This window comes from Macrosteles quadrilineatus, unplaced genomic scaffold, assembly GCF_028750875.1.
Source record: "Macrosteles quadrilineatus isolate MER2022 unplaced genomic scaffold, UCM_ALF_1.0 Scaffold_9__3_contigs__length_116548681, whole genome shotgun sequence".
NCBI classification, from domain to species: Eukaryota; Metazoa; Arthropoda; class Insecta; order Hemiptera; family Cicadellidae; genus Macrosteles; species Macrosteles quadrilineatus.
In genome coordinates, this window is record NW_026542602.1 from 85,982,844 (window position 1) to 86,010,494 (window position 27,651).

Here is a 27,651-nt window from a genome sequence, read left to right on the forward strand (position 1 = left end):
GACAATTTAAATAGAAAGATTTTGTAAATTTCTAACATATTCTGTAATTTTCGAAATAATCATAACGAACGATTTCAAGACTAAGTTTGTATCTTAAACCTACACTTTGGTTTTATTACGTAAAATCGGATAATATCCGATATGTAACATCAGATAAGTATTGGATGTTTGTAACAAGAAAATATTTTATCATTGAATTGCATAGTAGTACAGACATGTCATCAATAGCAAAAACTACAGCTAATAATCTGACCACATCAATATTTAACACTGACGCAAATTTATAAACAAATCTTCAACTCATAGTCTATTATTCAACCAATAACACAATTTTTAAACATCCCGCGTAAGATGCACGTTTTTCTACTGCAAGTTACAATGCAACATATGGTTGTAGGCGAGTAAACGTGCGTCGACATGCCACAGTTATGCAAGATGCATACACGTGAAGTCCGTAACAATCTGCAGGTGACAATCCATACCATGTGACCAGCTTCTTATATCAACACTTTTAAATTGCATTTTTTCAAAACGTGACTCATCTCGGGGTTTACTTATGTAAATTGAGTGATTGGATAGATTTTGTTTGAATTAAAGCCTTCCACCACACCACCTGTGAATAAAATAGGGAAATTCGCTTTAAACGATCTTTGCTATCATTACAGTACAGTATTTATCCAATATGTTGGACCATATTAGTTACAAACAACAGGTCAAATGAATACACTTTTACAGGCTGCTCATGTTATCAAGTACTTTTTAAACACCCTGTATTGTTAAAGCATTGACTAAGGAATCACTATATCGAAAAGGACAAGGAAAGGAAACGTGACAGAACGTTTCTGGGAAAGTAGGTATATAGGATACATGATGTTTCTAGATTGCCTTGTTCCAAACATGATGATTGAAACTAGTGTATCTTTTAACAACCATCCTCAAAATTTACTTCTAAACTAAGATTCCGATTGAATTTTATACATCCTCATCAACAAATTTATTTGAAAATCAAGTTTTTATATTCAACCATGAGGATGTATCAAACAACAATTTACATAAAAGAGTACAAGTACATCATTGTGGTTCAGAAAATAATCCTAGCAAACAAGGAGCATCTAAGAACTCAATATGTCGAACCATTGGATACACTCGAATTCCACGAAGTTAGTTGAATCATTTAATGCACTTTCCTAGGTATCGTAGCGCGTAAACATAGATACGAGTTCTACGAGAGTGTTTGCTTCAACAGCCATTATCAGCTATCAATGGGAGGAGCGGTGAGCGGTGCAGGCGCCGTATTTATACTGATATCTGTTATCACTATTTGCATTACTCGCCACTACCGAGAATTGGCGCTGATATCGTCCAATGATTCGCACCCACTTGTTGATTTTCGTATCGGTTGTGGGATGATGCGGGATTTTTCTTCACATTTTCAACCAAGATAGGAAATATGTAGTTTCGGGTTCGATAGTGTAAATTTGCCTGATTTCTGGTTACAAAATATATGACAAGAGATACCTCCCCTTTTAGTGTTTTTGAATGGTTGAACCAACACTGACCCCCCCCCCCCCCCCCCACCGATACATTTACAATTGTCTTTAGCAGGATTACAAATTATGTTTTCTAGGACATAGGTCCTGCGTTATAATCACTATACTAGCCACGCTCCAAAACTAATTGTTAAATAATAAAATAAGGAATGGTTTCTCGAGTGAGGCAATTGTACTTTAAACTCGAGTTGCACATTATACTTTTCCTACAGTTACCATAAAACAAATAAATTGGTGAAGAAACATAACCTATTTTTACACAGAAGTGATCTTTTAATGTAACATTTAATGTGAAGTGACAAATACAACAGTACAACAGTTAACCAGCTGATTTACAGCCAGTGCTGCCAACGTACTTCGCGCGCATATGACGTTGCCTGCATGTTACGCGCTCACTATTTCGTGCCTTCACGTTGCAAATCTGGAGTGAGACAAAGTAATTAGAGTGAGACAATGTTAACATTGTCTCACTGATGAGCGAATTGGCCACTTTGCTTTCTCAAATCAGCGAGAGAACATGTACATTGTTAGGTAACTGTAGGAAAAGGCATTTTACCACAGTGACATACATTAGATATAGCTCAGTAAATGATGAAATAATAAATATTTAAAAACATGTAGGCCTAAAGGTTTTTTGTCCCAGGACGCTTGACTCTAACAAAGGTCGTTTTTCGCGTAACTTCAGACACTTAGGGTTGCAGCATCACGGCTTCGATCAAATCCATTGATGTTATTAGGGATTTGAACCCTTGTCTTCAAAGACCAAAGTGTCGTACTCAACCATCAGCTTGCTCCCCCACGTAGGGTTAAAATGTATAAATTCACGTTGCATACTTTTATACTTTTGTTCACAATTGAGCACCTCTAAAAATTATCTCTACAAACACTTCACATTAAAAAATCTTTCAAAAGTACGATACAACATTTAACAATACTGTATGCAAATCGGGATTTCTCACCAGCTTTAGGGATAAACAGGGTATTTTTTCTCTTCGCGCGGGATACGATTTGAACGCTATGCAAACACAAAGTCTCGCCTATTTGCACAGACAGCGGCCGTCACAGGCGCCTGTCAACGATTGCAAACACTTGGAGTCAAGAGCAAACCATTTAGTTGACAACTCTACTAAGATGGCTGGAAAAACCTGAGTGATTGAAAATGTATACGAAGAATAAGAGTAGAGAAGAGAAGTAAATTATTACTAGTGTTATTTGCATGTGTTCATGTGTCTATTATTAACTGTAGGTTAGTAATGATGTCTGGAAAAGTTTCATTTTTCAATGTGTAATACGAATAATATTACTTTGATCGATTTAATTAATTGTTGCTTTGTTATAATTTTTTATTTACTTACTTTATATTCTATTATTTATTTTTTTTAGACAGGTAACTTAGGGAAAAACATTGATTGACAAACAATCTTAGATAAAACTTAAGATTTTTCGGTTGTATAGTAATTTTCAAATGCGTACAAGAACAGATTTTTTCGCAAATATCCATAAGTTTTCAGAGGGAAGCCATAATTTCCCAAACCCCCTCCCCTGGATTTTTGGCTGCACATAATTATTCAATCAACCTAACAACAATACATTGTCATTGATAAAGTTGAAAGGGGATATTGCAAGCAGTTTAAACATGTTCTCCCATTACAAAGGCCTACAGAACAGATCAATGGAATAATAAAACCACATCAATTTTGAAACAATAGAACTTATTGTTCTAGAAACCTGCATTCAACAATTATATTTCTACCTTCCAATTCTGAACCAGCAATAATCCAACCAAAACGTCAACTACGCAAAACACAAATAACAGAATAACCAATAAAAACACCACGACGCAAACAGGTTATGTTACAATAGCAAAGACGCTGCACCAGCCAGAATTTCACCAAAACGCAATTGCAGAAAGAGCAAATGCAGAGTCAATAATTACGAAAGAATTCGCCTCATTTGACCTCCGCCAGCCGATGAACCTTCGGGATACAAAGTTGGAGTTTGGCACAAAAATGCGCGCGCGGCAGCCAGGTCAGAGGTCGCTGGATTAAATTACACGCTGTCAGCGAATCAACTAACTTTGTGTTAATGGAAGTTGATTTCATTAATAAAAATGCCACGCGAACGTCTGGGTTTCAAGTGCACAGTGTATCTGTTGGGAAATCGTGTTTACTAACATTTAAGTGCTTTTGTGCCAGATACAATGTACCAAATTACAAAGGTGCATTGCATTACGCAAACTAGATTGAAATAATGACAGTCAAGTTTATAAATCTACACAATTCTTAGGAGTAAATGTCTCCAATAAAACATGATAAATACAAAGCAGGGTTTAACGAGAAGAGCTGTATTTCACAAAAAATGGCTCCATCGTTGAACAGGGAGCAATAGAAAAATGTTAGTGCAAATGTTATATATTCAATTTTGTATTTTATAAGATACCGGATGTTTGACTAGTGTTCAGAAGGACACTCGACCATCAAACAAAATGATAGGCTTTTGTTTTTTTTTCAATCTGAGAACTTTTTTTATTATCCTCGATAAAGAAACAGCTACTCTTAAATGCAGGAACAAAACCATCACATCATTCATTTGTCGGCTACCCTTACTCGAATTAGATTTTTTTTAACGGGGATACATTATTTTTAGTAGTAGTGGTGAATCTCATTTTTGTATATACATCAAAAGGGCATATGAATTTTGTGAACAACAAAATTAAATCGTGCGCCTTAGAAAATAAAGCGTAGTATTTTTTCAACCAGAACAAAAAATAGAAAAGTTATTTTAGGGATGTAAAACGTTCCATAATGATCCCTATCCTATGATCAAGATATCCGGGTCGCAAACTAGTTTAAATACATATATGTACACGTTTAACCCAAATTTCGCAAAAAATATGAGAGCAAATATACCTTAGATTGACAATCTTTTGGTTTCTAGAAAACCCTAAAGATGGAATACTGTATATGGTTTTCTGTACTCAGTGCTTCCCTTGAAGTGATAACCCTATAATAGACCAATTCGCTAAAGCAATATTTCTTAAACATATCAATTTCAATAAAAAATTCAATCACAACATCTGCGTCGTTACAAAACAATAATATATTTCGACGCAATAAAAACTCACAACACTATCCAAGCAACGTCAGCAACAGCGTAAAAACATGACATTAACCGTTTGAACTTTTTACGCTAAGATAACTTTGTATAAAAAGTTTGCAGAAAAATTGTCACGAGCAACACGTGCAGTGAAAACAGCAAACTCATCAAAACTACTTGACGTAATGCACTTGATAAGAACGTATGCAGTTATTGGAAATTCTTCAAGAAAAATGGCCACGCGCGGCTACAAAGTGTTCAAAGTGTTAGTAACGGGGCGAACTCTGAGATAACCTAGATAGCCCGGGATGTTGTATTGCAAATGACGCTAGAGCACCACGTAGCGACCGTGTGAACTGGGAAACAAAGTAAAACAATATGTTTACGCCATACTACATTATTTTGACGAACTTCCCACGCAAGGATTTAGTCCAGAAAACAGCTGTTTGCCGCCAGCTTATTCAAATGGGGTTTCATTGCGTACTACTGTACTGCAATGAGTTTTACCGGACACCAATCAGCTGATTATACTGTATTTAGGTGGCAATGAGTGGTTATAAACAAAAACATAACCCCTAAGAGAGGTTATGACTAGTGATTTTTAGTCCTTTAGTTGGTAGAAATATATAAGGATTTGTACGGATTTAGTAGTATGGCGTAAACTATCGTACGTAACTCGTCCAAAATGTGTGTACCGGACTCGTATGGTAATCCCGTACTCGACTTCGTCTCGCACGGGAACGACCATACTCGTCCGGTAAACACTTATTTTCAGGACTAGTAACGTAATATACTATTACGCCACACTACACTATTTTGACGAACTTCCCACGCAAGGATTTAGTCCAGAAAACAGCTGTTTGCCGCCAGCTTATTCAAATGGGGTTTCATTGCGTGGTAATACTGTTCTGCAATGAGTTTTACCGGACACCAATCAGCTGATTATACTGTATTTGCGTGGCAATGATTGGTTATAAACAAAAACATAACCTCTCTTGGAGGTTATGACTGGTGATGTTTAGTCCTTTAGTTGGTGGAAATATATAAGGATCTGGACGAATTAAGTAGTATGGCGTAAACTATCGTACGTAACTCGTCCAAAATGTGTGTACCGGACTCGTATGGTAATCCCGTACTCGACTTCGTCTCGCACGGGAACGACCACACTCGTCCGGTAAACATTTATTTTCAGGACTAGTAACGTAATATACTATTACAATAGTAAATTGGAAATATAAGCGGAATAACATACTTGCTTACCACCATTTCATACAAAGTCAAACCTTGTTAATATTTTCTTCACCAATTCACATATTGTAACTCTAGCTGTGAATGATATGATAAATGATGTCTACAACGCTCAAAGAAGTATTTCTTTGGGATTTTGATATTTTTTGTCATATTAAGTGTTTTATAACGAATCAAAAATATAACAACTGAGTACAATGTCTGATATTACAAATTCAAGATTACGTTGTTAAGTGATAGAAAATCGGTTGCCAAAAAAAATTTAAGTTGGCTTCAGCTCTATAGCAGAATATATTTTGAGGAGCAGTGCATCTTTCACCGTGCATGTCACATCGGAGTACCTACACCATATATTACAAGGCTTTTTTTTGGTGCATTGCATTTCGCGTGATTGTCGTCTCCGATAGTCGTATTGGGATAGTAACATAAAATGATAATACTGTTCGTGTTAAAAAGGTATTGGTTGAATTGTAGTGAAGTAGTAGTTTTTTCATTAGTGACAGAATAGACTAATAGTGCTCTAGAATTTCAGTCGCAGTAGTGGTAGTAATGGTAATTAAGAATTGTAGTCGCATTAGTGTAAGCGATGAAATAGTACTAAAGAGTCATAGTAGTTTATAGTAATGACTATCTGTGTACCCGTTCTACGCACGGGGATCTTATAGTATTCAGTTTAAAGCAGTTGGATTGCATATTTTCAGATATGCTGGCCAAGCTATTATACATAACTTTGTTTTAGCCTATGTTGTTTGTTGTTGTTCCGGATCGGTATGACAATCAATAAAAGGTTAAATTACCTGTGTCCGCCGGTCGATCCTAATGTATCCTATTACAGGAGATGCATTTCGGCGAAATTATATCGCCATCAGTCCTAATATAAGGTCTTAAGCTTCCCCATTAGGTGCGTCTAGAAGTTTTTGAAACACATACACGAACTGTACACTTATACACATGACGAATAAAACATAAATACACGGTGGGCCTGCTTTTATTTTTATGGACATGGGGCGCGTCGGTCGTGTGCCGAGTCTCAACTGAAAACGCTCATTTAAAAAATTTAAGTTTTTCAGCCATATACAACACTGATTCAAGGTCTTTTCCCCGGTTATCAAAACTCAACAACAATTTTATACACAAAGAATCTCTATTTTCATTTACGGTTACCCTACAAATTATTGCACTTGCGATTAATTAAATCAGTTATGTAAGGGAAAACGTGTTTAATCTTACATGGTTTGGATTTGCTTTAAAAACGTGGTCGGAATGGGTTACTGTATTTGTAAACAACATTCAATGTAAACATATCCGTGACAGCTAGAATAAATAATCTTGATTCGAACAGCTGTTCTTTATTTCATCCTACTATCTTACTAATCCTACTAATAATATTATAAATGAGAAAGTTTGGATGTATGGATGTATGGATGTATGGATGTATGTTTGTGACAAGTGAACGCGAAAAATACTGGTCGGATTGGGCTGAAATTTGGCATGATGATAGCTCACATTCCCGATTAACATATAGGCATATTCTTATTTCAAAAATCCTTTCGGGCTCCGCCCCAGTGGCTCTGGAGTTTCCCATGTTAACCTTATGAGAAATGGAATTATTGAATCTTAACAGCTGTTTCAATTAAACAAGTTGGTTCTGTTCTATGATGTTCAATAGCATTAAAGTTACAAGGATTACCAACAGGTTGCAGCACTATTATTTCTTTTACATTTATGACAACAGCTAATTTGCAACCAAAAGGTGAGTGAGTGTAGCGAACAAGCTCCAACCTAAAGGTGAGTGAGCGTAGCGAACAAACTTCAACCAGGACGTGATTGAGCCATGCGAACGAGATAATCTTGAAAATTAAGAAGTTAAACGGGGCAAAGCCCGCGGGTTTCAGCTAGTAATATTATAAATCTGAAAGTTTGTGAGTTTGTGTGTGTGTTTGTGTGTGTGTTTGTTGCTCAATCACGCATAAACTACTGGACGGATTGGGCTGAAATTTGGCATGATGATAGCTCACATTCCCGATTAACATTAAAGCATATTCTTATCCCAAAAATCCTTTCGGGCTCCGCCCCAGTGGCTCTGTAGTTCCCCATGTTAACCTTATGATTTTTCATATTTAAAAGGAATTAATGAATCTTAACAGTTGTTTCAATTAAACAAGTTGGTTCTGTTCTATGATGTTCAATAGCATAAAAGTTACAAGGATTACCAACAGGGTGCAGCACTATTATTTTTTTTAAATTTATGACAACAGCTAATTTCTAACCTAAAGGTGAGTGAGCGTAGCGAACGAACTTCAACCTGGAGGTGAGTTAGCGTAGCGAACGAGCTAACCTGAAGGCAAGTGAGCGCAGCGAACGAGCTCCAACCTAAAGGTGAGTGAGCGTAGCGAACGAACTTCAACCAGGACGTGAATGAGCCATGCGAATACTTATGAAGTTAAACGGGGCAAAGCCCGCGGGTACAGCTAGTAATATTATAAATGAGAAAGTTTGGATGTATGTATGGATGTATGTTTGTGACAAGTGAACGCGAAAAATACTGGTCGGATTGGGCTGAAATTTGGCATGATGATAGCTCACATTCCTGATTAACATATAGGCATATTCTTATTTCAAAAATCCTTTCGGGCTCCGCCCAAGCGGCTCTGGAGTTCCCCATGTTAACCTTATGAGAAATGGAATTATTGAATCTTAACAAATGTTTTATTACTCTCTGCAATCGTAGTATTGGTAGTAGTGGAATTGGCTCAAAGGAGTTAAGTCGTAGTAGTTGTATTTAATGGAATACTACTTGCAGTGATTGTATTGATAGTACTATACTCTATCGACCTTGAGGTGTTATTGCAGCTGATGCGATGCACCGCAAAGATAATGATGCATTCTACTGATGTTGATACAGCCACAGCCTGCATTTGTCCTCAACTGATTGCAATTGCCTCGTTTTATATTCATTATTCACTTCTTCATTTACATCTCTCAACTTCCTAGTGCATCAATGAATTGCTAGTGTGATTCATTTTCGTATTTGCAAATAAGATATTGTCTATTGTGTTTTTTTAATAACTATGTACATGGTCGATTTGTCAAATTTTAATTTTACAGAGCGTGCAAAATATGTTTATTGATTTTCTTTCTATACTTTAGATGATTTCGTCATTGATCTGAAATTTAAAGTTTAAATATAATATATTTTGATGGTATATGATTTAACAGCGCACTTTCATAGGCGATGAAGACTGTGTATCATCAAACTCCTACCTAAGTAAGAACCTTTCTACGTAAGTAACCCTGTCAGTGTGGATGGTTCGTCTGAATATTTTTATTGCTTTAAACGCAATTTATATAGTTCTTATGTTAACCACCAAACTGGAAAAACTATACGGACTTAAATGTTGCAACCACTTGTTCCTAGCTTGGATTCTGTTGGATTTTACGTGTTACGTAAACAGTGTTGTATATACATCGATGGTAAAAAATATTTTATACCTAAATATATATATTTATTTCATGCATCTTTTCTGAACAGTACAATTATTACACGATATTGCACTAAACCTATAATTGTCGTGTTCCTTTTTTCACAAAAAACTGGATGAGATTCAAAATCCAAAAACTACTTGAAACTTCTGATTTACAAGTGAACGATTGTCCACAACCATCCTTTAAACATACAATTACACTCACTCATAATTAATTGTTTGAATATACAGATAAAACATACAAGTTTTACGCCCTATACTGTATCGACAACCTGTATTTCTAGTTTTATAACCATCACTATCTAACGATCGCTACATAGGACTTATCACCATCAGGTGTAAGATTCACGATGCGGAAGTGTTGTTCAAGGCCATTTTAACTGCGCGAGTATCACAATAAAATTGCAATACTGATAACCAAGCTGTGATAACAAGTGCTGCCGATAAAGATATTAGTTTAACGCCGTGTTAAGTGCTGCTAACGAAGTAAAAAGTTGTCGTATTTGTTAAACACAGCTGCATGTGTTAACTGTGTTTTTAAATTAAGACAACTTGTTAAGATTTAACATGCTTCTCATTGTGTTTTGAGTTTTTCAAAAATAAAAACTTAAAAAATAGCGTGGCAAAATTTACTGTGGAAAGATATTGATTTACTTTGGTAAATTATTGATGCACATGTTATGGACGTTAAAGTTTTACCATCGCAAACGTAATGTTTATATTATGAGGGTTTAACATAATTCTTGTGAATATTCGAAAGTGCTGTTATAAGAACCTCATGTGCATATTTTAGTGAAATGCATTTACTTAATCAATGCATTAGGCCTATAATAATAATCATTCATTCTAAAACAATATTTAATGAAGTAATACCAATATTCGAATTATTTTTGTAATTTATTTAACTAATTCTGGGGCCAAGCTAGACCTACTTGTGTGGATTAATAACAACACACTTTCGTTAAAAATTGATTTATTATTAATTACATTCCAGTAGACTTATGATGTATTAAACCATCTAAATGTTCGAAAACGTTCATCAGCTTCGGATTTTAAACGAAAATTCATCAATTTCAGTGTAAATTGTACACACTCAAATTAAAGTTGATAAATAATCTTGTAGAAATATTCTCTACCTAATGCAATCAAAATAGCTGAAACTGTATTCAGGTCACACGTGAAGCACCTTTGAATCCACACAATAAACGCCAACTGTGTCGAGATACAATAATAGCAATGTGGATTAAATGTAATTAGCCACGGGAGATACACACGAGTCGATATCAAACACTAACGCTTTATAAATCCAGTTATCGGAATTATATAGGTATTACTTTATCAATTTCCGTTCTTTGATCTTGCCGTGTGATAATGGTTTTGTATTTTTGAGTAGTACTAAATAGGAACTTTTCTTGAAAAACAGAATTGATCTAACTGTTGATGGTGATTTTTATGTTAAGTCAGGTTGGATGCAAAGAAGTAAAAATCCTAACTTTTATTGTGAAGATGTGACTAATCTACTGAGCAAACAATTCTAAAATTTTAGAAACATTTAAAGTTTATAATGAACGTATGTAAGTTATGATGTACTGGTTAGTAGTGTGTAATTTGAAAGTTTTTTTTTTTAAAATTTCAAATAGACTTTTACAGCAAGAGTGGATTTTTACAGCAATTGAAATTTCAAAGATAATACAATTTATAAAACATTTGTTGGCAGAATAATACGATTTTATGTTTGACATTCTAGGTTTGGACGAATAAACTTTAATATGATTAGGTACATTAACTTCTAAATTTATCCATGTTTTGCCTCCTGGATTGATAAAGAGTATTAACAATAATAGGTTAAATACCTTATTTACGTCTTCAATCCAAGTCGTCGTATTTGATCAAATAAGACGACTTGGATTGAAGGAAGACGTAAATAAGGTATTTAACTTATTATTCTTATAAGTTCTAAAATGTTGAACACTAACACTGTAAAAATTCTTATTCTTAAACGTTAAAACACAATTTACAATCCATTTACAAAGCATTGTTAGGTTTAGAAACAGCCGAGACAGCAAAGTATCAAGGATAGTTTCTTTTTATAGTAATCTTTCATAAGAGGTCAAAATCGTCCAAAAAGTTGCAGGTCAAAGGTCACTTATCTCGCGAGATACGCTGCACTTGACCTCGTTGGACGGTCTGCTGAGCTCAGCCACAGGCGAATGTGATAACTTTGGACCCATAGCGCTACTATCGTGTGACTCAAAAATTTTGAAAAAACTCAAAACGCGCAGTAAGTTGTAGTACAAAATGGTGATTTATGGCGATACTTAAACTAGCAGCTAGTTTGTTTGGTATTTGTTGACAGTTAATTTTGGAGCTTGATGCTATGTTTCAACTCATACAATTGTTTTGCAAATTTGAAATTTAGAAGTGACTGAAAAAAAGGGGTGATATTTAACAACGTCGACTAAAAGTTTTGGTATAGAACACAAAATTACGATTCGGGTACATACTCAAGTACACAGAAGTACTTTAAAGGTTTACAATTATTTTAAACAAATTTTTAATGTGGGTAAGCTAGGTGAAAGTAGACCAAATTTATTTTTGAAATTCTTTCAATTTCTTTTAAAATTTGTGAAACTGAAACCAAATAAACAAACTTGTGTGGTTATACAGAAAAGTTAACAAATAGATTAAAAAGGGAGAAATTTTTGGGTAATGCTAACTTTATATTTTCTGAATATATCTGTTTCATGGAGGGCGGACTTTCATAGATGTGTTTATACACATGTTGTATCACATGCAAATACGAGTTGCTGTATTTCAGTTACGAATAACAAATTTTGGGGTTCAGGTGCAAGAAATATGTTTTGTACCTAGTGTAATGTTTACTGTAAATATGTCATCTTCCTTAGGATTATGAATGAATAATAGATATAAGTTTAATATTTCTAATTGACAATCCAAATCAGCAAACTGTATGACTTTGGGTGTCATATAAAGAATTAGTCAGTCGATAAAAAATCTTACATGTTCACTATTAATACATTTTAATCCATATCAACTGCGGCGCTTCACGAAAACATTGATTCCAGTCAGGCAAAAAGCGCGTGACCAAATACTCAAACAGGCCACTGGGAACCGCCAAAACGAAATTGGCGAACCATAGCAACTTTCCCAACTGTGCAGACACTAGCTTCCTCAAGCGCTGTTATGGATGTGGGAAAGTGAACTCAATAAGGTCGATTGTCGCCCGCCACTTTCCCCCAATTCTGGGACCGGTCCGGCCTGTTTCCGCGACAGGTGGCAAGCGATACTGAACCTTTTCGGCGCCCCCGCAGACAAGGTCGGCGATTATTCGCCCATATCTAGCCTCAGATTAGATACCGACCGTGGGAAGACGAGGTCAAGGATCCAGAGGATGCAGCCCTTTAAACCTCCGGTGTAGGGTTAGCAGTTTTGAATGGGCTGGGTATCAGAGTTTTTTACTGGCGTACCGTGAAGAGATGATTATTTGTGTTTTGATCAATTGAAAAGGTCTTTGAAATTGGATCGGTTTGATCGTCTTCAAATCTGCTAGGATTCAAGATTCCCATTACCTTTACACGTTTAGATGGTTTACAGTGTTTTATGTATGGAAGCATGTTCCTCGTAAGACTGCAATTTCTGGCGTAAGGAAGCTCCCCGTCTTTACGACTCCAGTATGTTCTCACATCAGAAACTAATCATATAAAGTAAATTAATTCACAGTCAATACAATGACACACAATTAAAAAAATAAGACTAAGCATCTTAGGTATTAAAAGGCAAAGTAAGCTCCTAACCTAGGCTTTGCTAACAAACATTATCAGAATAAACGCGAAAACAAATCTTAAAACCAATTTCATTGAAACGGTTCTACTCAATAGTTAGCCAACTCAACTTTGCCATTCATAATTAAAAGATCTGTTGGTCGTGAAATCCGTTTATTCGGTTACATTTCGACTCTATGGAGCTTCGCTTTGTCCCGCTCAATTATACAGATTATTTTAACGTTTCCGAATTCTGACCTTTGGCTGGTTGCAAGATGGTTGCATGTGCTTTAATACAATTGTACCTAAAATAGCTAAAACGACTCATTCAATGAAGGAATATCGAGTCTACAACACACCACTTGAAGCCGATTGAGCACTTGGAAAACAGCACTCAAGGGGTAGTACGGGGGTAAGTTGTTCGGAGGGCTTCACGGAACTTCAAAGTTGTTGAGACGTCTCAATTAAAGATTCCGTTAAATTATCGCACAACTCTGGGAACTACTACTGTGACATCATTCAATTTATCCAATTTACCTTCGACTTTGAATACTGAAGAGGACATCCTATGTATATCGATAAACAAGCTAAAGTATAACCAGTTAGGACACAGTTCAAGGAATCTTTGAAAGTATTTAGCCTTGCTGAAATTCAAATTCTTTCAATTTTCAACTAGGTCTGTACAAGTTGATGGGTACCTAATTATTTATCTGACGAAAAAAATGCTCCTTATCAACAACGTGACTCGGTATACCGCTTTTGAAGACTAATGTACCGAACTTGCTTTCCACAGTTGAGGTGACTCTGTTGCAGTTCGGCTCGGCATTGACCTAGGCACGTGCCAATACAAGGCTACACATACAGTCACCTGGTACCGGATGTTTACTGTTTACACTAATGTCATGGCGGAAATGGCGAACAACACAACAAACAAATAGCGAAAGTGAAAATAGCGTTTCGAACAACGTAACGGAAGTAACACATGAAAGAAGAGTTTTCGCATTATGGCTTAAACAAGCACTTGTGAGAACATGTAACATAACATATAATATGTTACATGTTCTCACAGTGTTTGTTATGTAGTTTTCAAAGAGGCACATGCATATAATAGTGCAAACGCACCACTTGGCTTGGTTGGGAATTTCTTAAAAATATTGTCAACTATTTTCATCCCTTGACATTCATCCCAAAAAACTTCCAGTTGTTTCCCACATGTCTGTAGCTTTATTAGTTAGTTTAAACCTAGTCCAAGGAACCCCCCAAAGAGTGTACTTCTATGAAATTTCCATTTCTCTTTTGCTTGGTTAAAAGTGTAGTGTAACAAACTGTAGGCCTATAAATAAACGAAACGTTTTTTAGTTGCATTTAGTTGTAAATAAATGTTTTTGTAAAACTGGTTAAAACGTCAACATGGAAATATTACTTCACTGTATCTTTACTGTATGTAGTAAAATTGCAATGGTAACTTATTAAATCCATGGTTCTACATAAATGCAATTAGTGTTATTTCTTTGATTTAAAAATTATACAAATAAACGAGTAATCAAAACTGCCATAACTCGGAGCAATAGGCAAAACTGTGCGTGCTATAGAGTTATTTACCATTCATTACTGTGTTAGGGGTTTTAAGAAGCTCAAATTCGATCGACACGTAGGGAATCAGTTTGATTATTTACTTAAAATAAATGAAACTACTGAAGTAAAAAACGTTACTTGGTAGGAAAACCGACTAGAAAGAAAGTAAAGACAACAGTCGCTCCATCAATTTTACTTTGCTTAGTAAAGACGAGTACACATTCAATACAGTACAAAAAATAAATAAATAAACTATTCTCCAAAAATTACAGTTAAACTCATATACTTATTTCATCAAATAAAATGACAATTTATAACACAGTTATTTTTAATTTTAAAATGAGCAGCCTTAATATTCTTAGTTTTCAATTTTATGGAATTTACATAAGTAGATCGTCCTCTCATAATTGACGATTATTAAGTAAAATTTTAAAATCACTGTGTAAGTTTGGCTACAAATTATTGAAATGAATCTCAAGAGAGTTGTTTTATCAGCACAAAAAGTTAATCACTAGCTATTTTGAGACAGCTCAAATGGCAAACCAGGATATGAAATCAAATAGGTTAAAAGGCCCCCGATAACAACCTTGTTAATGAGCTGGAAATATAAAAGTTCCCCTAAATAACAAAATTAAAATGTTTATTTTATACTGTATGTTATTTAGTATAGCTAGTTTGTGATATCGGATCGAACACAACTTAAGCTCATCAATAACCACTTTCAATACATCATCACAGGTGGCTATGACGAAATCGAAGCTGAAATTAACATCTGACACATTTGTATAATAATGACCTTGTACTAACTCGCAGTTTCAATTTTCTGTTTAATATCATTTAATCTTTCAAACGAACAACCATATATTCAAAAACTCATTTTCTGATTCGTTGTAAATAAGTTTTGGCAAACGTACCAGTGGGAAATCTATATTGAACCCAATAAAAATAAACGCAAGAGGTGATGAATTAAGTGAAAGATCAAGAAAATGTCAAGCGATCCAAGGTAGGCCAGCGACCTTTTTCTACAAAAGACGTGTAACAGATAACTCTCATTGTATTACAGTATCGTAAAACACAAACCCGTTTCATCCCTTGACGGACATTTATATACAACACTTTCACAGGCGGGAAAAAGATATTTTCAGCGTGTTTTCAAGAAGTGGGGCATGTCAAACATGCCACGGTTACTTCTAAAATAATGCTTAAGGGTGCTGAATAGTGGTTATAGGATTTCATGTGATTTCACAAATAAACCCAAGATAAAATTTATTAGAACGTACTACGACATACGAGTTAACAAAAATTAACAACTAAAAAGGTAACTCAAGAAATAAAGTTCTTCCCACTGGGAAAATGAGAATAACCAGGTTACATCCCACATCCTTTAAGGTATAAATTTGAGTTGTACTACTGGCTAAAAAGTTCTATCGTACCTTTTGACTATTGCTAGTAGGCCTACTAGAAATTCAATCTTCAGGTTAAAGTTGTCGCCAGTTTTAGAATCAAAATGGACTTGGTTGAATTGAGCTACCGACAGACGTAAATTACATCTGTTGAATATGCGGCATAAAAAACCAACTGAAACTGATACGACGACTTATTGTAAGATATAGCATCTTTTATGTCACATCAACTATCTTAGTAACAAAATCTAAGGCAGAAAGTAGTATTTTAGACAGTAGCATGTTGTGTGAGTGGCTCAACTATGACCTTTTTTTAACAAAACATTGGCTACAGCTGGTCCATATAGATGGGGCTACCAATGCGTGTACCATGTTCGGATGGTCGTACAAGTAGTGTTTGGTCGGAATGTTGGTGTGTTTGCCATCCACGTGTGAACAACTGAACGAGAAGTGACAGACGAACAGACAGACCGACATGTTTGTCTGGAGATCCCGTGTGTCGTCGTTATCAGGCAAACACTCGGTGATAACGATTATCTGCTTGATTTACCACCGGCAGTCGCACCTCTCGTCAGCTGATTTAAATACGGCCCGCATCCGGCGCGGAGGACCACTATTTAAATATGGTTGGTGAGATTTGGTGTTGGTGTTCAACCACCAGTGAAGTACATACCTATTGGTAATGAGAACCGGGTAAATACCTATTGGGTAGGGTATATTCCCTAGTCCTGGGTAAGGACACATTGGGTTAGGTATTTTGGGTATATTCCTTTGGCCTGGGTAAAGACCCATTGTGTAGGGTATTTAGAGCCGGTTTCCGAGCCCGGGATTTACCTTAAGTTCTAGACTTAAACCACCTTAGAGTATATTAGTCAATGATTTTACCTAGGCCTGGGTTAAGAGAGACCCATCAGTTAAGGTATATTCAAAAGGTCTCTGTAAATACCCAAAAATGTGGGTATAGAAAGTAATAACATTATAGTATTTTATTTGAGTGGTTAATTGAAGTACACAACATACAACATGTTAATATTGCATATTCAGTGTGTCATTGATTTAGGTATAGGTCCTTACTTTAGGAATAGGTGTGGGTTTACATTCTAAATCACTAACTTTTTCAAAACATAATGTAAGGTGACTTAAGATTGATCTCGTTGTCTTCAGTTTGTTAAACCAGCACTAACATCCATGCACACTAAGTAAGTTTCACTAGAATATAGGATGCAAATGATTTATATGTATTCTATTACATACTGCAAAAAATATTATACAAAATAAAGTTCCCTTGTATATAGGAAAGATAAAATCAAAAACATACCCTATGGTAAAATAGCTCCTCCCCATCAAAACTGCAGACTAAGCAAATTTCCATTTGTCTCAATGGGTTTTGATCTAGGAGGATTAAACATTAAGGAGAGGACACGCTGTAGTTTCGTTGAAGCCATTATACTGGGGAGGGGGGGGGGGAGGCAGCGCTACTCTCCCGCCCCCTCTCATACTGCGTTGTATGCGTTACTGGAAGATTTCGTAACAGAAATATAATTATTTAAAAATTAGACTTCATCATGCTACGAAAATTAAAAAGTTAAATTCTAACCGTAATATTAGGAACCTGTTAAGAGGAAAGTCATATTTATGAACCAATAGTACGTTCAAAGGTGAGTAATTTACACAAGGATGACTTATTTTTTGGAATTCGTTGTCCTTGTTTTTATTTTTTGCCATACTTGTATTGTGCATTATTTATAATACTCTAACCAGAGCGCGGGACTCCGGTACAAGGGGTCCCGGATTCAAATCCCGCCATATCACCAATGGATTTCACTGTTCATAAATTAAAACTGAAATAATGAGTAGTACTGTATGTGTATTTGAACATTTTCTTAAAGAGAAATAAAATAAGTTTTAATCCTTTAAAAGAATGATAAACGCACTTTGGCGGTCAGAAGACGCGATGATTGTTGAACATTTACACTTTTTACTCGAAGTTTCTTTAGGTAAACAGATCAAATATAGTTCAATATGATAATTAAAAAATCAAGAATTTGATTGCCAAGAAATTGTTTTACTTTTTATGATTGTAATTTAATAGTAACGGCTGTTGGTGTAAAAAAGTTAGAGCGGCTTTGCATTTTTTCTTAACTTCGGCTATTTAAATTCACCTGCCTAGCAGATAAATGACTTAAAACTAGTAAAAAATGATATTAACAAATCGAGAAAACTATGAAAAATGCAAATTTAAAATGTATTTCATCACCCGAATTAAAATTTTCATTTTAACCTATTATTAGTAAGATTGTTTTATAAACTGGAAAAATTAAAAAAAAACGTTATTGTAATTATTTTTCTAAATACCACTTTTAAATATAGGTAAATATATATTTTTTATTTCAAGAAACTCTTAAGGAACACGAATAAATTGTTAATTTGTGTAGATACATAATATTTTTTTCAAAAAGGTAATTAAAGTAATCGTATGTTCAAAGTCCAGGTCAATTCTTTCAACTTTGATCTTCAATAATAAATAATAAATAATATTTTTTATAGGAATGATTGACACTGTTCGATAGGAAATTTAATTTACTTTAAGAATGCCATCGGTGAATAACACAGGTGTTTTAGTCTAGCGGCAATTTTAATTCGAAACAGCGCGCGTCGCGTTTTTCCCTATCTCTCCCATGTTATAGCCGAGGCTTTTTGCCACTCTACGGCTCCGCGTGCCCCTCTAGTGTTCTGCTAAAGCTGGCTTCACCGCAACACGTGTATTCCTATTTGCGTGCCCTCTCCTTAATGTTTAATCCTCCTAGGTTTTGATCAATTTATTTTCTTTAAGATTAACATGTAAGATTAATTCCCGATTCAAACAATATTTTGTTTAATGATTTCTCAGGTCTGCTGCTACCGAAGCTCCCAAAGTCCGTTTAGGTTGGTTCGCGAACTCGTTCGAATAATGTAGGCTTAAAATTTCATTAAACTCTGATTTTTCACTCGAATTATAGTGCTAATGGACACATGTCATGTAGTCTACATCAGCCTACACGAATTTGAACGGATGGTATTTTTGGCCTCTTACATAAAAAAAAGGAAACTGGAGCTGTATCCAAGCGAGACCTACAGTAATAGCATATTACCTATGGGAAATTAGCTAAACAAGTTAAGCCTACTGAAAGGTACTAGAACTGTGTTGCCAAATGAACAAGTGTAAAAAGATTACCAAAAATACAACAAAAAAACTGACTTTGCCATCCAGTACTTCTACGTTAAGTGAGGTTAAGGTCCAATTCCTATCCTGCGACTGTTACGACTCTAGTCGCGCGGCCGCAGCCGCGTGTCTAGGGCCGTACGGCTCGAACACACCTCATACACCGTATATATAAACTTTAAATATGTTCCAGTCGCAATCCTACCTGTAGACGCTCGATAGGAATGGTTTGCATTTACTTTGCATTGGAGCAGTCAATTTTTTCAGCCGCAGCTAGAGCCGCGTGACTAGAGTCATAACAGTCGCAGAATAGGAATTGGACCTTTAGGCTTCAATGATGATATCAATACACAAGCAATCGATTCCATGTATGACCATGAATGGTAGAAACAAAACTCTGAAGGTACAAAATCATGCAGTCTTTCGAGCAGAGGAACACCAAAATGTTTTTGTTGACTACGGTACTGATTTAATGGTTAAATTTCACTCTTTTTGACTGTACCTGTCACATAACATTATTAATATGCTCAGAGAGTTTCTTACAAGGCCATAGGATGTGGAGACACCCAAAAATCTAATGCTTGTTTGAGGTTTTTTAACTTTTTCAAACAAATCTACTTCATCATAAAAAATAACTATTACAGATTACTAAGTGTTTTGGTATGTAGGCTAAGTTTTGAGTTACAGTACCTATTTATTACAACATAAAACCAAATTGCTCTGTGTGAAACTCCTGACCTCCAGTTCCCTGTCCCAGTCATCAGTTTTGGTTTATTTTGCTTTGCAAGCTTTTTCTGTATATATACTATGTAAAATGGTGCATGCCGTGTAACAAATAAATAAATAGATCAGATAGAATTCCCTTTTCTTCAACGGCTGCAATGCCCTTGTCCACCATCATGGCACCCTTTTTCATATCATTCACCCTCCATGCCAGAGTCCCAGAGGGTCTGCAATCAACCCTCTCCTCTACATCTTTAACATCCGGGACCTTCCGTCCATCCCAAACATCCCTATAACACATTCTGTGGTCTCGCTCGGTTCATTGGCGACACTGCATTCTGGACCTCTAACCGACGTTATGACACCTTCATCTGCCTAACAAAAATTATCCTCTAAAACTACCTTTCCTACTGCCTCTGGTGTCGTATCACCTTTAAGGCTGCAAATACCCAACTCTTTTATTTTTAATTTCAACTCCAGAATATTCCGCAGAACAAAATCAGATTCCATCCATTTCAACATAGTCCGTCACACCCTAAAGTCCTGCACCTACCTCGGAGACAAGCTTGACTTCAAACTTTCCTTTGGTCCCCACCATAGACTCCAAGAAAAGAGCCACCACCCGCCTCCGTGCAACATCCTCAACGACAGTCGCTGTCCGTGTTCCTTCTCATCCCGTGATTCGTGACCCTTGAACATCTTAAACTCCTCGGTAAAACATCCCGTCCTCACCTACGCCCTGTCTTTACCTACGCCCCGCCCCGTCCTCACCTACGTCCTCACCTGTCTTCACCTATGCCCGTCCTCACCTACACCCATCCCCTCTTATCGACAGCCCCTAAACCGCATCTCCAGCCTGCAATAGAGAGAGCAACAGAGGAGAGCCTTGAGGTTGGCATCTCACCTGGGCCCTGGACTGTGCCCACCATTCCGAGATGCTTCAGCAATTCTACCAACCCTACTTTACCAAGCGCCTAAGCATCAATAATGTTCCATACCAACACCCAATCAACAACAACCATGGGTGGTGAACCACTCCACAACCAGACAAACGGGTTCAATTTTTGATTCTCTTTAAAATAATTTAGCTGTATGAAGTGCTTTACCTACCAAACGTTTCTGCTTTTTAGCGAATTTCCCTATAGGGAAGTAGCTATTACCGTAGGTCTCATGGTAAGACTTAGGCCCGGGACCGATTTACTTTTTCATTTTGATGTCCCCAGAGGCCAAAAACACCATTCGTTCAAATTTTTATATATGTATATATATAGATTTATATATATATGTGTCCGTGAACACGATAACTTGAGTAATTTTTATCTGATTTTGATGAAATTTGGTTTGAAGGTGTAAGGCGGGATAAACTTGAATGAGTTCGCGATCCAGCATGATCGGACCATGGCAACAGGGTTTTATGGGGGGTTTTATGGGGTAAAAATTGGTTTTTCTCACTTTTGACCCTCAAAACACAAAATTTCCCAATTTTTCTCTAAACCTTCTTAAAGAGCTTAAAAAAACAAACAATTCAGTAAATCAAAGTGTTTTTGTACGGTTATTGGTTACGGAGAAAACTAAAAAAATTGTAAATTTAAAATTCCCATGTTATTCTTATGGAGAATATTGTAAAATGTTGTAGTTTGCTTGTTTATGGATATCTTTTGATCAAACTTGGCAAATATATTCATTTTCTACTAAGAAATAATTATTTTACTTAAAACACACACTTTATTAGTTTCCTTGTAGCAGCAAACCTAGGTACTCGTTAAACCTGATGTTATTTAAATAGATCGATTGAAAATCAATTCAGCCAAATGGAAATTCGCTTAGACGGCAGGTTTGCTGCGGCGGGAGTATTTCATTTAAAACACCTCTGACATGTTTTATACATCAACAAGGATGTGATATTACTCGAATCTTTCATCAGAGTGAGGGTACGAACTGCAGAAATTGTGGATATTTTTAGGCATGCACTGTGGATGCGATACTCCCTGGTGTGGACTAACGTCTGCACTAATGTGTACTGCGACTATCCGCAAAACTATTCTGATGATTAGACCAATTCGTTAATTACTAGGCAGAAAAGTGGTTCGGATTCCACCATAAACGTAGGTTCCGTAGTTGCCATTCGCTGTATGGACTATTAATTAATCAGCTGAGTCTAAGGAATATGTCGGCCTTAGTCAGTAACAAGAGAAGAACAGTAAAAGATCGCGCCACTCATCCTACACTCATCTCCATACATACTTGCCTTAAAATACCAGCATTTGTATAGTCGCCATTTCGGAATAAAGTATTAAAGTAAAGCAGTAACAGCAGTAAAAAGCAAAAAAATCAAGATCTAAATTTATCCGGAACATTTACATTGATAATTCAAACTGGTCTGATGAGTCAAGTAGAGCATAAAAAATGTCTCGGACTGATATTGGATCAAAACTTAAATTGGGATAAACATGTTAAGCTTGTAGCCTAATTGGTAAAATTTCAAAAGGCTGATGCACCCTGCGACAAATGTCAAGGATGTGAGATATTGGTACCGTACCTTAGAAATCATCTATTTTGTATTAATAAATTCTCACATGTCTTGTGAGATAGCAATTTATGGAGGGGAAACTAAGAAAATCTTACACAAAAATCTTCATCAACAAAAATAAAGTACTCCGAATTATTTACAACATTAAAGATAATCACCAATCGGTGAACAATTTTTTTTCTAAATTAGGTGTTATAACAGTCTATGACTTGTATATTTATGAAACGACATAAAATGTAAAAAAAAAATTGCCTCCAAACTAAATAGTACAAACATTTAACACTATAAATTAAGGTATACTGTAGGCATGTTGAACAGGCCATGTAGGCATGTTGAACATGCCATACAATGTTTTGCATCAAATTTGTATTTAGTTTATGTTAAGTTACCTAAAATAATTATTTTGCAATAAGTAAGGTAAGATTCATCTTTATATTTATTTGACGATAATCATTGTATAACTTGTACTGTAATTGAACAAAGAGAATTAGAAAATTGAAAGCCAAGAACGCACTGGGTCGGGACGGCCCAACTGACAGTACTTAAACGGTATTTTACAAAGATTTTTAGCATTGATTTACCTATGTGTGCACTAGGTCGCCAAAGTCGGGACAGGACCATCCACACCTTCCGTTGTCTGAAAGAAAGTTTGAAATAAGAGTTCTAGGATATCCTGATGTGCCTACCTGAGTCATCAGCCGTTTTGATGCCGTCTGCAGAGCACGCAAGTGTTTCGGTTCGGACGGAACGGACCTTCCGCCTTTTCAGATGCTTGGAGTGGCACGAAATGCTAGGAGGGACTGTAGAGGTAGGCCTAGGCTATCTAAAGTCCATCCGTCCCGTACCGACTGATCCAGTGAATAGGGCCTACACTCAATGCAGAACACCGATATATGGGGTTTGACTGGTCGCCTGAACAAATTAGGGCAATAGGTTTAGATTATCAGTTGACTCCTTACTCAAAAAAGTATTAAAACCCCTTCTGACTGAGAGCGTAGAGTAGGTCTAAATTTAGGACTAGCAGGCTTCTCGGAAAAGAACACAAGGAACTCATTTTTTGGAAACTCGAATAACAGTTGTGCATGCTTTAGCTTGAAGACCAAATTGAAAAATCCACAAATTGTTCTGCATGTAATTTATTGACTTTATAGGCTTACCTCCGTCAGTAGTCCAAAATTGTGTCTTAATTCAACTAATGTTGATCAAAGCTGACATGTTTCGTTGCATTGCAACATCGTCGGAGCTTTACGTCAAAAACCTAAAATAATTTAAACAAAAAATACAACACGGGACACGGAACATTTAAACACAAAATAACACTAAGCGCTATCATGACACGGCACGGCAGCGGTTGTAGGTAGCCAGTCTACCGTAAGCTGACCGTAAGCCTATAAAGTCATTATTCGTAGTCCAGGGGCTATCAGAATGAATAATATGTAATTTATTGCAAAAATGTCGATTTTGCCGTAAACAAACAAATATAAATAAAAGACAATTTGGGATCTGTTTGCTCCCTTTGGTCTAGCCAAAGCCATAGGCCTGGCGCACACGGTCGATTTTTCGATCGGCCAATAAAAAAATCGGCCAAAAATAAATCGCCCTTGATTTATGTCTAGGCGCACACGTGGCGATTTTTTAGTCGAGGAATGGATTTTTTTAGTGCGTTTAAGCTATACTAAAATGTTACTTTGTTGAATTAACCTGTGTTTGTGCTCTTCTAATTAGACCAAAGAAAAAAAGAAGACAACTTAAATATTGGGTTCATCCGATAGTAAGTCAGAGACTTTTAAATCGACAGTTTTATAAACTATACACTTTACGTGATGACAGTAAAAAGTTCTTTAAGAATGTCTGTTGAAAGTTTCAGTTTTTATTATAACAGCTGTGGCCTTTTTTAGCAAAGAAAACAACACAGCTCACACTGAAGTACTGAAGTTCAGTGACTCCTGTGGAGAACAACAAGCGACTGGCCGATTTTTTAGTCGACCGTGTGCGCGGACTGATAACAACCTGTACGTTACAGATTTTCGGGCGACAATCGCCTCGCCTACAAATCTGTGGCAAAACCCAGATTTTAAAATTGGCGCAATTCTCGATCGCCTGTGTGCGCGCTTCCATTCAAATATATGATGTACAGGTCGGCCGATGAAATAGTCGCCTCAAAATAATCGCTCGTGTGCGCCTAGCCATAGTCAACACTTATATCCATGATAAAGGGAAAGTATTCTATTACCAGTGAAATGCCAAGTTTTAAATACGTTAGACTTATTTTACTCAGATAAATAGTTTACCCTGGTCATTTAGCTTGTCAGTAACGGAAATGTAGCCAATTAAAATACTTGATTAGGGATCACCTGCTTCAAGTAATGCAATTCCCCGTTTGCATGTGACGTGCTATGGGCCTGAGAGATACTTTTGGCCCCCGTTGGAGTCGGGGAATTTTTCTCTTTGCACCCTTAAACAAAGCTAAAACCTCTTGCGCTTTTGAACCCAGGCCAAAAGGGCACATTTACTGCAGCAGCCCTGTCAAGATGTAATGGGCTAATGGAACACTACCAGCAAAAGGTTGTAGCCAACGTTAAATTAAAGGTGATGCAAAAAAGAGAATATCACATGGTGAAGCCTGACCTAGAATAAAAACTCAAAACTCCATGAGGTAGGGGTATCCAGCCAATTCAATGCAATGCTACGGACAAAATGTTGGAAAGAACATGGGTTGCTATCGCTAATCTACAACATGGAATGGAACGATTTGCCCATGGAAGTATAGCTATGCAAAAATATTTCTACACTCTACATGATAGGTAGCCTATGTAGGATACCATTAAGTTACATTGAATCAAATATTTCAATTTGATATTTAATTTAAACCTATATCGAATGAAGATTTCATCTGATAATATATTGTAGGGTTTCTGCGGAACTGTACCCGCTGTTGCATTCAATGAGCACATATGAGGCTAATATGTAGGCCTACACTGAGTAGGGTATCATATAGAATATTTGTAATCAAAAAATCATCTATATGGTAGGCTAATCAAAAATTTAAGGATTTTTTTTGCCTAAATGTTAAGCATTGTGTCTTAATGCAAGTTATGTACAAGCTGCAGTCTAAAGTGTTCCAATATTTTTTAGAGGATGCATTACGCTATACCGTACCTAATAGTTCAAAACCGTACTTGAATCCAATCAAAAACACAGTGCCGAGGGCATGTAATAGGCCTAGATTAAGCTAAACAATGTAATATAAAACTTTCACAATTGGCCAAAATGCTCCTATTAACCCTTAAGGTTCTGAATTGTCAACAAGTGATTTGACAACATTCTTGATCAAATCTAAGATGACAACTCATCCCGTCTAAGTTAGGTAGGTAGTTGAAATTCAATCTGTGATTATTGAGTAGGTAGCCTAGTTAATCAATCAATAGTTATAATTAACGCCTGACTGAAATGGGTTATAGTCTAATTTAATAGATGTTCCGCAAACAGATGGATTAAAAGTAAACTAGGTAACTTATTACGGTATTGCTACGATGTGCTTTATTTAGGCCGAATGTATTTATTTATTTATCCTACAGTATTTCAATTGACATCTTTATTTTACATAGCCTAACACATAAAAAAAGTACAACTCATAGTGATAAATGCAGTGCTCGATTTGCGGAGGAACGCGGCAAAAAGGAGTTCCAGTAGGCCTACCTCTCTTACGAATATGGTACCGGTAGATAAAAATATAAGCATAAATAAGTACCAAATCACATTAAGTTAAATAGTTTATAGTTCCGGCACATCATTTATTACAAATCGATCACTGGATAAATGTATAAGTAGTACTAAGGGTGGCCTATTGCAAGGATCAGGTGGACTGATAAAATATGTAAACAATGTTAAGTCAGGATGATTTAAGCCTACTAAAGAACTGATTCATTCCCTGATTTTTTTTAATAACTTACTTTCGTATTATACGTTGGCTACCCTTATACTACAGCGTGCTGTGGCGGTTATGTTAAGTTGGATTGTCATAGGCCTAAACCTTTTAAGACTCATCTGGTATCGTTCGATTCATAACAAAACGAGGAAAGTCCTACAATCCTACAAACATATTTATGGGTGACCGGTTCCTAACATAACTGAAGCAGTGCGCAGTAAAATAAGTGGCCTTCGTATAGTACGAAAGCACCATTGTTTTTAACACTCATTTTGTTTTATTTCCAGGTAGGGTAAGTGAATACGGTAGCCTACATCTAAGATGAAGTTAACTTAAACTTAGGCTAGTCCTTTAAAAATTGAAAAATAACAGCATTTTATTTTTATGTTTAGATTGATACCATTGCATCAAATAATTTAATACTTTATAATCAAAAACAAGAAACTTGTTTTGAAATCACATGTTCCCTAGGTGGAACAAATTCATTTTGTACGTAGGATTGTAAAATGTTCACTCAATAATAGGTTCGTAACATCAAGTTCACATTGTGTTTATTCCATTACAAATGCAACTTATTCTTAACAATCATATAAATTCATATTATAAAGCATTAAATTACTTTTAGGTTAAAAGTGAGGTTATGTTTAGGTGGTAAGACACGAGATAGAGCTTATTTGAAATAAATACCTGCATTGCGTCCGCACTAATGATTTCACCATTGAACTGCTTTGCAACTTCCAAAGCCAATTTGGATTTTCCTGTACCAGTCGCACCCAAAATCACAATAATTGGTAACTTATTTAATAACCCGTCTTTCGCGATCGCGGCCATGACGAGACTACTAACTGACGTCACGAAAAAACAGAACGACTTTAGTCGGCTGCACTCGTTTTTGCTTACTCCATTCGTACTAGACTGCTTGCGCTTTCAGTCCCGCTGGAATTGGATTGAAGCTTAACGTTATCAGGTTTATTGTCTTGTACAAAATACTTAAACAATGTAAATATTATGTAGAATACCTACATTCTTGATTAAAAGATGCAATTGACAATCAATAATTTCTATTATTACATACAGAGAAAACAAGTCTGTATTAATCTTCCCACATATGTATGATAACTTTTTTATT

General features: G+C 36.0%; 1 protein-coding gene across 1 annotated transcript in view; it reads right to left on the reverse strand.

The window, feature by feature from the left end:
• Positions 1-27,353, reverse strand: part of LOC129003612 (tRNA dimethylallyltransferase-like) — a 40,062-nt gene extending 12,709 nt beyond the window's left edge. Inside the window, exon 1 of the mRNA XM_054431910.1 lies at positions 27,210-27,353. Within this exon, the coding sequence (XP_054287885.1) occupies positions 27,210-27,353 (144 nt within the window). The remainder of the gene's footprint in view (positions 1-27,209) is intronic.
• Positions 27,354-27,651: the final 298 nt, after the last annotated feature.